Here is a 12890-nt window from a genome sequence, read left to right as displayed (position 1 = left end):
GTTTTAACCCTGGTTTATGAAACCCTTCTCTTGTGCTATTTCTAACATGCCGTGCCAAAGCGTACAGTGTGAAGACCAGGATGAATGAACCTAGACGGTCCGTGTCCCACAGTCACATTAATCTAGTGTTACGAATCACGCTTGTAGATTAAACACCGGTCACAATGCAAACATCACACACTGCTACACTACGGCAAATTTAGTGTAAATGCAAAATCAATAACGTGAACACTAGAATGTAGACAACCAATTTCTTCAAAACGATTTTGGCCTAAAATAAAAATGGAATATATGACGCAATATATATACAAGTGTGTAACACTGACCATGTTTTATACTTTGCACAAAAGGCCAAATGTCTTGTATTGAGTGATGCTGGACAACATGGATCATCTGGTTTTGCACAAACCTGTGAATGCATGCAGTAGCCGACTCTTTTTTTGTTTTAACTTCTCAACTAAACTTTTAAATCACATTTGTACATACAGTTGTAAAGATAACAAATACAACATAGAAGAATTTACCCAGGGGTGTCTTGTACCCCACTGTATTTTATGACAAGAAATCCCCCCCAACTCCCCCTCCAGCTCGAGCACAGAGATGCAGCTGTGCATCACACAGACGGGTGGATGCTTTTATGGATGCATGCATGCATGGATGTATGGAGAGTAGATCGGCGCTAATTGGCTACAGCAGGTGTGTTTTGTACATATCTCCTCAGCCTGCCGCCGTATTCAGGACGGACGCTACGGATTTTACGTAAAATGTGCCGTTACGCTGGGTGCAGCATCCGTCCCTCTATACGGCCACGACGCATACGAGCTGCATGCATAGCGTCTAGAAAAATGCGCGGATGATTTTTTTACGTGTTCATCCTCGTAAACCCGACTCGCGTTCGGTTTCTACAGCTCGCGTCGACTGCATCGCGTCTTTTCATCTCGTATTATTTGTTCGGTGTTTATTCCCCGTTATTCACCGTCTCCGCGCGCCACTGACGCGCTCCGGATCTGTTGGAGACACAGAATCAATTGAACAAACGGAGAGCGCAAAACACCATTAGGGGATCCGTCGATTTGGCGCAAGGAAATAAGAAAAGGTACAAAGACTGTCGTTTATTCACATGCGTGGTCTCTAAAAGCGTGGAATAATGAATAGGTTTGGTTACAAATGCACGATGTGTGATTGATTGGCATTGATTTGGTTTTCCAGAGGTTGCCACATGGTTGTGAAATGTATCATGCGTATTTAGAAGAGGATTTGGATAATGTCACGGACGCATGAGAGAAGAACGGTAAGACGTCTCATTCAGCTTTCCTTTCACGTATTTTATTTATTTATTTATTTATATATTCCATTTACCTATTTGGGTATTTATGCGTATGAATGTACCGTGCAATTATAAATAATGCCATTTTGAGGAATCTATTTGGATGTTGGTAATGGAAATAACGCTTGGATTTGATTAGCATTTTTCTTTTTCATTATCAGACCCGCGCCGTGTGCCATTTTGTTGCGCGTCTTCGTTTGTGTGTGTGTGTGTGGCGCGCGCGCGCGCGTGTCGGGGCCTCACTTGTGTATTTCAAACGCGTACGAAGGTCTCCGTTAAAACGACGCCGCAGTCACTAACGCATTCAAATGCATACGCACCGATTTTCGGTCATATATGACTGTAAGACCCACTGCGGTTGCCATCTTTCATTACACGACGGAGATCGTTGGCTTTGTGTGGTAGATTGTGTTTTAAAATGATTAACATGTAGACTACGTATGCTACACAATCTATTCTGAAATGGATATTTTATTTTTTGCATTTGTCTCGGTCTTTTTTGGCCTGTGGATGGGTTTTAACGGAGCCGTAGTGCAAATAGAGCGCCGCCACCCAACCGGATTCCGACACCCAGCATCTGCAAATCAATTTAGCGTTGTCATGGTTACAGTGAAGCTGCAGCACCGCACCTGTGACACACACACATACACAGAGAAGATGCGCCTGCGTGTGATGGGCAGAGATGCTACAGCCATATTAGGACGTTTTGATATTAGTTCACGTTTATGATTTTAATTGTATTGTTGCATTTGTGCGAATGTTTTCCTTTGGATTATTTTTAAATAACCTGAAGCCAAAGCAAGTGCTGACTTGTTGGTAAACAAGTCAATTATGAATTTATGAGTTCAGACCTGGCTGATATTTTGTATAACCGAATAAAAATATGATAGGCTTAATTCAGTTTTATGAAATTGAGAAGGCAGCATGCAAGGAAAATAATACAACAGTTCTTCTTATTATTATAAGAATTATTATTATTATTGTTATTCGTGTGAAAAGACTTTTATGTATGTGGTGAATATTTGCTAAAAATGTTAGCAAATATTGAGTGGGGTGAAATATGGACATTTTATGTTCATTTAATCTAAAGGTTGAGTTTGTCTATATTTTACTCAAGCGTGGCTTGAAACTGTGATTTTTTAAGATTCCATAGCCATTGTTTTGTGTGCAATAGTTTATATATGACTAGTTTAGAATCAGTATTCTATTGCGATTAAATGTTAAATGTTTGGATGATGGTATTTTTCCAAGACCAAACAAATAGAATTAAAGAAGTTCAGTTATGCACCTTGTCAAGGTAAGAAAATAAGTAAATAAAATAAAACAAGTAAATAAAAATACCAGAAAATAAATTATAGTTTAATTGTATTGAAATGACAGTAAACAGTTCCTCTTTGACTGGTCTAGAGGTCACAGGTTTTAGTTGCCGAATTGGTCAGCCATCACGTCCTTAGCTATGTGAAATATGATAAGATGTACATATATGCAGTTTTTGACCTCTCTCGTCCTCTCTCTCACCTCTTTCTTCCAGTAAGCAAAGTCATTGCTGACTGTGATGATTCTGATGGAAAGCAGAAGATTCCCATAGCAGCATCCAGTGCTGTTATCAACTGTGTGGATTCACACTTGGATGCCACAAGTTACCCGATTACCCGAAGTTGATAGTAAAAACAACGTTTTTGTTTGTGTTCTTGCACATTTTTTTATAGTTTGTTCACTTAATGGAAAATTATAAATATGAAAATTAAGTTTGGACATTTTTGGTACTTACTTTCGTTTTGCCTTTTTTAGGAAAGGGGCAGGACATGACCCAGTTGCCATGCAGGCTGCTATGGTAACAGGCTTTTTTAGCCCTTCCCCCCTCATCTGTTTGGTCCAGCTGTTGTTGTGGCCCCACCTCCTTGGACCTAGATTGGCTGAGGCCAGTCCTTCCTGCCCTGCTCCCTGCAGCTGCTCCAATCAAGCTAGTCGAGTCATCTGTACCAGAAAAGGCTTGAATGAAGTTCCTCAGAGTATCTCGTCCAATACTCGATACCTCAACCTACAGGAGAACTCCATACAGGTGAGCTCCCCCATACACTACACAAGTGGAACTTCTTATCTAAAACCACGACTGATGTGAGCAAACAATGGAAATGACTGTGCTATACCAAAGATGTGATAGATGAATGCTTTGAAAGTTCAAACTTTGACCCCAAAATAAACCTTTCTACCAGGTTTTACTAAAAAACTACTTTAAAGTTAGTAAAAACATATTGGGCCTCATTTATGAAACGAGAGTACGACCGAAAACTGGGCGTACGGTCGTTTCCACGCAAAACTTGGCATTTATCAATATGGACGTGAGCGGTTGCTACGATCAAATCTCACGACAGGTCTCAGTTCGTGTACGCAAGTTTTGAGATAGGGTGAAGGTCTGTGTACGCTTTACCCTTTTGATAACTGAAAAGGAATAATGACAAATAAAAAAGATGTAAAAATAGATTACGATGCAATTTCTATTTTTCATTACATTAATAAAGTATTTTTAATTATTTCATTATTTATTATATGATCATTTAATTGTTTGAAATTACAAGGTTAACAGGTGCTTTGGTGTACAAAACTTTAAGGAAATTTTAGGCTACTTCTAAGATAATTTACGACAATTAAAAGTCAAACATTTTAAAAACTACAATAGGCCTAATCAATATATTTATATGCAATGGGTTAGTTTACCTATTTGCAAGATGATAGCTTGTTTGATGGACAAATATGCATTCTAATGAAAACAGACAAAACGCATGATTTAATGTTTTTTTTTATTTGTGCGATGTTCTATGGGATGGAAGATGCGCACTGGGTCACAGGTTGCCTTGCTTTTTGTGGCAGGTTCCAGGCCGGTTTGTGGGGGCTGAAGACCGCTGGTCCTGCCTCTGACAGATCTGAGAGAGAAAAAATAAATGAAGCAAACATAAAACTGTGTGTGCTTGATTTAAGCAGCCTGAAATGCAAGATTAGCAGCATTAGATTTTAAACCTTTATCCTGCTTAGAAACATGCATCTGTCTCCTCCGCAACAGACCTTTTTTTCTTCACCTAAATGAAGAAAACTGTATAAAAACATTTAGCCTACATTTAAAAATGATCAGTAATTTATATCTCGTTTTTACATTAACACATTAATTAAGTCAGATTAATTTTGTTTAAATTTAAATGCATTACACAACCAAAGTAATGTAAAGCAACAACAATACTTTCAGTGTAAATTTATAATGGTGAAACACTATAATAAAATAAAATATTTGCGGTATTTTACAAAACATAAATATCCAATAAAAAATACAAACCTCAGCTGGAGATCGGTTCACTACACCAATGCTGTTGACCGCAGCAATCTCTTTCCAAAAAGTTTTTACTTCCTTTGATTTCGCTTTCCAAGATTAAATTTTAATTTCTAAATCGGAAAAATTCCTCGTTTTGGCTGGATTATGTTTCTCCATGTCACCAAATCTAGGGCTTTCAGGGATTTAGGGATTCAGGGATTTAGGGATTTCAGCCGCCACATTTATCAAGGTATGATCATTCGTACGATGAGATTGGCGGCATACGAATGTTTGATGAATCACACGTAAACCCTGTCGTAAAATGATTTCTGCACACGGATCTGCGCTCGTTTATACGTTAAATTGATAAATGAGGCCCAATTAGAAGCATTGAAATAATAGAAGCTCAAAAGGACAAAATTAAGCACAAGACAATTTGAAATACCACCTTTTACTACAAATAACAAAAGATATGATTACTGTAGTTAAACCATAAGTTAACAATGGTTTTACTACAATCGCCAAAAAAAAAAAAAAAAACACTGCTACTACTGTACACATTTACTATAGTAAAACCATGGTTATACAAATAGTAATAAATTCTCCAAAAACATGGTTATTACTATACACATTTGCTATGGTAAAACCACAGTTATACATGCAGTAATCAATACACCAGAACACGGTTACTACTGTACACATTTACTATAGTAAAACCATGTTAAAAATTTGTCAGGGCAGGATTTATTGCAGTAGAAATTTATTGTCCCACAAAAATCAAAATCAATATAAAATACTTTTTTTAGGGAAAATAATAATATGAGGTACTGTGGATTGCTGTGTTTCTGGTCCTAAACATTCAGTTTGACAAAAATGTGCAAATTGCCAAAATGTAATTTAATAATAACGTTTAGTTTAAGCATATTGAACAACAAACACAAGTCATTATACTTTACAAATACTTTAATTTTATACTACAGTGTTGCTGTGCAAGACAATCAATGTCAGTGAACATCCAGAAGATGCAGTTCCAGTTTTAATCTGTTTTCTCTCTCTGTTTCTGCAGGTGATCAAGTCAGACACCTTTAAGCATCTAAGTCACCTGGAGATTTTGCAGCTGTCTAAGAACCAGATTCGTCAGATCGAGGTTGGAGCGTTTAATGGCCTCCCCAATCTCATCACGCTGGAGTTGTTTGACAACAGACTGCCACTGGTTCCATCCCAAGCTTTCGAGTACCTGAGCAAGCTGCGTGAACTCTGGCTGAGAAACAACCCCATAGAGACGCTGCCAGCTTACGCTTTCCACCGCGTGCCATCCCTGCGGCGGCTAGATCTCGGCGAGCTACGCAAACTGAGCTTCATCTCAGAGGTGGCGTTTGATGGGCTGGAGAACCTACGTTTCCTGAATTTGGGCATGTGCGGGCTTAAGGACGTACCCAACTTGACACCCCTCGTGCGGCTGGAGGAACTGGAGCTGTCGGGCAACCAGCTGGGTGTGGTGCGGCCTGGATCCTTTCAGGGTCTAGTTTCCCTACGTAAACTGTGGCTTATGCACTCTCGGATTTCCGTCATCGAGCGGAACGCCTTCGATGATCTCAAGAACCTGGAGGAGCTCAATCTGTCCCATAATTCTTTGCACTCATTGCCCCACGATCTGTTCACCCCGCTGCAGCAGCTGGAGCGTGTGCATCTGAACCACAACCCATGGGTCTGCAACTGTGACGTTCTATGGTTGAGCTGGTGGCTGAAAGAAACTGTGCCCGATAACTCCACGTGTTGTGCACGATGTCACGCGCCGCCAGGCACCAAGGGTAGGTACATCGGAGATCTCGACCTGCGAGACTTCACCTGCTATGCACCTGTGATCGTGGAACCACCTACTGACCTGAACGTGACGGAGGGAATGGCCGCCGAGCTGAAATGCCGCTCAGGCACATCCATGACGTCCGTTAACTGGCTGACCCCCAACGGCACCTTCTTGACCCACGGTGCGTACAAAGTGCGGATCTCTGTCCTGCACGACGGCACCCTGAATTTTACCAACGTGACCATGCAGGACACAGGGCCGTATACCTGCATGGTGACCAACTCTGCCGGCAACACCACCGCAACCGCCGTGTTGAACGTTTCTGCTCCCGACCCAGGCAGCGGATACAGCTACTTCACAACTGTTACCGTGGAAACCGTCGAGACGGGGCAAGGCGGACACGATTCGGCACAGCAGTTTGTCAACGAGACCTTCATCAGCATTCCAGGGCCGACGGCTGCATCCGCATCAGCAGGTCCGACCGGCTCCATGCTGTCCTCACTGTCGCCCCGAGCAACCCGTGCACCCGATCGCCCATTCACCGTCTCCATTACAGATGTGGCCAACCTGTCGGGTCTGGAGGACGTGATGAAGACCACCAAGATCATCATCGGCTGCTTCGTTGCCATCACCTTCATGGCGGCCGTGATGCTGGTTGTCTTCTACAAGCTCCGCAAGCAGCACCAGCTTCACAAACACCACGGCCCGGCACGCGCCATTGAGATCATAAACGTCGAAGATGAGCTTGGTTCTGCGGGAGGAGCCAGTGGCATCACAGGGGGGAGCACCGTCCACATGGGTGCGGGGATGGGCGGAGGAGGCGGGCAGAGTCAGAGAATCCAAGATCCCGAGATCATGACCCTGCCAAGCGTCGGACAGTCTGACCACCTGAACCATTATTACAAAACGCATCACTTCAACAACAACGTGCTGAGCCTGAACATGTCCTCCGGAATGCTCAACAACAAACCCAACATTGGGTCCCAAAATCAGGCTTCGACCCTGAAGATGGGGATCGCTTCTGGTGACCTCTCCAACCCCTCCTCGATCTCGCCTCCCCTGCCGATTCCCATCCCGATGGCCATGACGTTCCATGGAACTCTGAAAGGCCTTAGCCACGGTCCCAACATGCAGACTGAGCCTCTGTTGCTTTCCAATGGCTCCAAGGAGAGTGTTCAGGAGACCCAGATCTGATCTGCTCACACTTACAGAAAGGGAAGTAGACTGGGTTTTGTGCCAGTGGGACGGTCTTTGACGTTATGTACTCTTATGGAACGTCCTTCCGTTCCTCGCCGAAAGATTCAATGGAATATTCCATTCAATGGACAGAAGGACAAGCTTTTACACATGAAGTGGACTTGGCGCTATTGAGTACACACGTGCCAAAGCAAGCGTCTTTTTTGCAGTTCCTATGAGTTGTGTCCACGTATTAAAATATAGTCTATATTAAAGTAGTGTAATTACATAAATGTTGGTTTGCCACAGCGACACAATCACACAGATGTACAGCAGCTTACAGACCTGTATACAAACATACACACATTGACACTTCCCGGAGGTCGTTGCTCATCACTAGGAGGTCATCCTCACTAGGTAGTGTACCTGTGTGTGCGCGCGAGGGACGGCTTGGACTGAGACTGATTCGGAAATAAAGACTCGAACCGCTGTGATCCAGAACACATGCTTACATTCCCTCTGCTTCATTACGCCATTGGAATCTAGCACAAGTGAGAATCCATTCATAAGCTCATTATCTGAATCCGAATACCACAAGACTCAATTTCAGGGTGACATGCATTTTCATCACCGTTCTAGGGGAAACGCATCTTTGGCTACGGTACCCCCCTCACCTCCCCCCGCGACATGCCGTGCATATGTACGTTTGGAGAGATCTTGAGTGGCCGTTCGTTCTGTTTGTGCCAAATTGAAGAGCAACAGCGATGTGTAAGGGCTATTTCACTGGCGTCCAATGTTTATTTTGATGTGTCTGGAAGTCAATGTGAAATGCCATTTTGGACCCGTTTTGCTGATGAATTAACAGGATGTGATGTTGGGTGGGACTTTATTGGTTACATTGGTGAACATAACAGAAGCGACGTTTCCCATTACGGTTTGGTTACAGATTACAAATGCAGATTACAATATTAAAAAAGCAAATGTGATTTTAAGATCTATTTAGGCCTTCCGATATACCGAGAGCCGACCAAGACATAATTTCAGAGTGAAATTTTAGATTTTTAAAAGGTAGACAGTGAAAGATGATATGAATACGCTCAGATTTTCCAGATGAAAGATTTTGCAATATAACGCGATCTAATGTAAAGATTTTCAAGTATACTGTTTCTAGATTGAATCAGTGGTCCGGGGTAAAGGGTTTAAGCTTCAGGGTTTAAATCTAACGCAAGGGAGCCATACGTCAGCTTCTAAAAGTCGCTGCTGACTACATAAAGCATTTTATTGATCAAGGTCTTCATCCTTGAATGGCTTTGAGTTGTGTATTAACAATGTGCAATGTGCCATTAATGGAGTACACATGTGTGTATCATTGTAAGTGCTGCATTAAACTTGACTCCGTTTTTCATTTCCAATTCACCATTATCTTTTTATCAGGATGATGTTGTTAAAATTGATCTTTTCTTTAAAACGAATGAATAATGACGGTAATCTTCATAACTCAAATGACACTAAAGTTGACAAATTGGTTAGTTTGTTTCTGCATTTAATCTACTTCTCCAATGAATCTTTCTCATTTAGGAAAACCTTTTCTTTTTTGTTAAAGCGCAGTATATGTACTTCAGCGATCGGGGACATGATCCCCGAAATCAGCCTACAGTATGTCTGCCTGATATTCTTCATAATGGAATTATAGGATAAACTGTTTTCTTTGTTGTGTTTTTTCTTTTCTTTTATTGCTTTCCACATTTCTCCCTACAGTACAAAGGCTGATTGTTTTTGAATATCCTGTGCGGTTGCCTAGCAACAACATCATTGCCAGGAAATGCTCTTTAAAGCTTATTGTAGCGTCTGACCGTCATCTGCTGATGGGGAACATAGGTAAATCATCATTACGTCAGTATAACATAAGTAAAAGGTTAGTTAATGTGAGGGGCCTGTTCTCTGAGTGGGCAACAGCAGACAAAACTAACACACCCATATTGTGTGTGTGTAGAAATTTGGAAAGATGGAAAACACAAACGCAAGATGAGTCTATTTGTCATTTGTTTGTCAGATTTGACTATTTTAGTCTATCAAGTGCAATGAAATGGTTACCCATATGACAACATGCTTTGAAGACTATAATTAAAGTATATTTGAAGTAGCCAGTAATCTCATTCCTGCCAAATGTGGATTTTTCTCTTGCTTTTAAGGTCCCCATGAAATAGCTCGACAAGTTTTCTGTATTTTCTATTAAAAAAGAAAAGGTTTGAGCTGGAGTTTGTAAAATACTTCAAAATCTGTGCTCCCTAGATCCATCTTGGGCCTCCCCAGGGGACCACGGCCCCCAGTTTGAAAACCACTGTTCTACAGAGGAAAACGAGTCATGCGTTGTCAGTAGTTTTGCTTGGTTTTTCCAGAAAAAGACCAGACATTTTAAACGTGTGTATCTGCCTATAGTTGATTTTAACATCTTGTAGGAGTTCACAAACATATAACATCTACAAAACACAAATTTTGATTTCATGGGTTCTTTAATAGTTTGAGACTGAGTCACATCTGACTCACAGATTGATATTGTAGACAACCAGCCCCATGTTTGTTTTTCTCTATTTCTTGTGTATGAATGTGATCATGTTCAGATCTCTGCCGTCCTTTAGCAGAAACCTTTCCTCTTTCTGCAAAATCTTCTTGATTTGGTTTTCGAGAGATAATTCATCTTAAATTCGTCCCATTTCAGAATGCTACTAGCCCTGAGTTGGTAAAGATGTTGCTGTGTTTTTAAGCGAGAGGAGGTTGTTTCTGAGCACAGACAGATTGTGTTTATGGACTGTATCATCACTCTGAATGTGATGTGTCTCTCGCTCTCTTTCTGTCATCATCTCACGCTGACCATGTGCTCATGTATTGCCATGTATATAATCTAAAGATGTAAATAGTCTCTATTTTTTGACTTACCATGAGCAGAACACAGTTCTTCAGGATTTGAGGCAGACTTTTTGGAAACTTTGCGTTTCTCGCCGTCTCTCTTAATGGGTGAATCTCGTTCAATCATGTCCAGGTCACATTTCACTATGAATATTCCAAATCAAAAGCCAGAAATGAAGCCTATTTTGAGGACTATGAAGAATTTTGCATTGTGACATTTTCATGACAATTAAACACATTTAACCTTTTGATAAAAAATTGTTTTTGATTCTCCTCATGATTTACATAATCTACATCCAGTCAACAACAAATACTACCATGATGTTTAAAGTACTAAAATATAAAGAATAACACACAAGTTGTCATGAAAATGATTCACAATGCAAAAGAGATGTTTGGTTATCCTTAAGCAGAATATCATTTCTTATTCATTTGTGTTGATGACGTGTGGGTGTGAAATGTGATCGGGACATGTTTCTGACAGGTTGATGCGTACAGTATATATTTCTCTGCATCTACAGAACAACACGTTCCCTGGAATCAGTCGAGATCTTCATCTCTTCTGCAGTATTAAAGTACAGTATGGCTCTGTTCCATTTAGCTCTGTTCTTGATTTGTTTACTTATTTATTTGTACTGAATATTTTGAGTTCCTTCCGTTCTGTTCTTCTGTGTTGATGCTGTGTAGTTCAGCTGTGGAGAGCTAGTGGATTGCCCATCGGTTCTGGGTCAAAGGTTGTGGCAAATGCTTAACTGTGCGTGTAAGCCTCTGCAGTATGCCATTCACTACACGGACGGTCTTTACCAATAAACATGGACATTTTGGCTTTAGAACCTGCCTGTGTGTCTTTCTGCATGACTTTTATTACACATGACGTGAGCTGGTTTTGTTTTCAGGACCTTTGATCACCTGATATACGTGTATGTGTGAGATATCACACTTCTTTAAACAGTCAAAAGTGCCGGGGAAGGACCAACCCTTGCCAATGAGAATGTGATATACTGTATGCATGTGAATTTTTAGATGCATTCAGGTTTGCTGACGTTTGACTTTGGATCAATTTGGAATGACGGCCTCATCCAATGCCTGAAGTCTTTCAACATTAAGCTTTCTTAAGTAGCTTCCAAATCAGCCATTTAAAATAGGATTGGGAATAAGTGGTCTCTTGGTTGCTCTAGTAACATTTATAAACAGACCCTGCAGTAACAGACGAGAGACGGATGACGTGAGCTCCGCTGCTTTGTCGCTCCCGAAAATCACTCATCATTTGCATAAAGTTGAGCAAATCTCAACTTTGATGTGTCGCTAGACACGCCCACTTCCTAGCTAGACATGCACACTTCTGAGCGCTAAAAAGACGAATGGGACACCCTAGACTTGGCGAGCACTCGCGACTTAAATCCACGAGACCGCAAGTCCACATGAATTGCGTCATTTGGGACAGGGCCACTGTCACTTGTGTTGCGTCGCTGGAAGTCGCCCGCTCTCCATTGAAATGAATGACATCGCCTCGCTTTGTCACTGGGTGTCGCTGGCCGTCTGAACGGGGCGTTACACAGCAGCGAAAAGTCAACTAAAATGTTCTTTAAAACAAACTAGGAATATTTTTATCATGAACGGTTTGTTCAACAGTATGCAAATCTCATAGGTTGAAAGAATGTTGTCTGGTTAAACAGATACCAATACAGATCATTTGGTTGGTCTATTTATCTCTCGGCCCGATAGCTGTTAGTGTGAAAAATTTATTTTACTGACCGTAACCGATTATTGGCCGATAAATCACTGCATCTCTAACAATGCTGATTAAAAGCTTTTTTATTGTTATTGCAAGGTTTTCTTTGAAATCCTTGTGAGAATATTAGCCAAAGTTCTGAGAACAGGTTCTGCGTTACCACATCTTTTTTGATTTCAAAAAGGAAGTGAATAGGGTTGGCCCATAAATGTAACAAATCACAGTTTAATACCCACAAGATGCAAACTTCATGTCAATCGCTTACTAAGACAACCCACTGTACGCTCTTAAAAAAACTTCGTAGGGGAACCACTTTAAGTGCTATATAGAACAATATCTTGGTTCTTCAGCGGTTCTTTGGGATGACTGAGGTGCTATATAGCACTGCATCTGTAAAAAGAACCTCTTAAGCCCCTGTAGAACCAAGATATGGTTCTATATAGCACTAAAAGTGGTTCCCCTATGATTTCGAGCCAAGAACCACTTTTAGTGCTACATAGGCTCTTTTTTTGATCCATTAAATCCAGAATTTTCCTTTCACTGTCTGGAAAATTCACTGTCCATCTGTCCAGTGAAAATCTCATTGCTCTTTGGTCACCCCAGTAAACTGACCACAGGATGACCGTATGAACGAGAA

At 41.1% G+C, this 12890-nt stretch overlaps 1 protein-coding gene across 1 annotated transcript; it reads left to right on the top strand.

Annotated features, from left to right (window-relative positions):
- Positions 1-623: 623 nt before the first annotated feature.
- On the top strand, positions 624-11354 carry lrrc4bb (leucine rich repeat containing 4Bb). The gene is made up of 5 exons (XM_057322090.1): positions 624-1096; positions 1210-1291; positions 2859-2991; positions 3119-3389; positions 5698-11354. Exons 4-5 carry the CDS (start codon positions 3147-3149, stop codon positions 7630-7632), a joined length of 2178 nt encoding a protein of 725 aa, XP_057178073.1. The 5' UTR covers positions 624-1096; positions 1210-1291; positions 2859-2991; positions 3119-3146; the 3' UTR covers positions 7633-11354.
- Positions 11355-12890: the final 1536 nt, after the last annotated feature.

The sequence above is a fragment of the Triplophysa rosa genome, linkage group LG23 (genome assembly GCF_024868665.1).
Source record: "Triplophysa rosa linkage group LG23, Trosa_1v2, whole genome shotgun sequence".
NCBI lineage: Eukaryota > Metazoa > Chordata > Actinopteri > Cypriniformes > Nemacheilidae > Triplophysa > Triplophysa rosa.
This window is presented reverse-complemented; position numbering and strand designations above follow the sequence as displayed.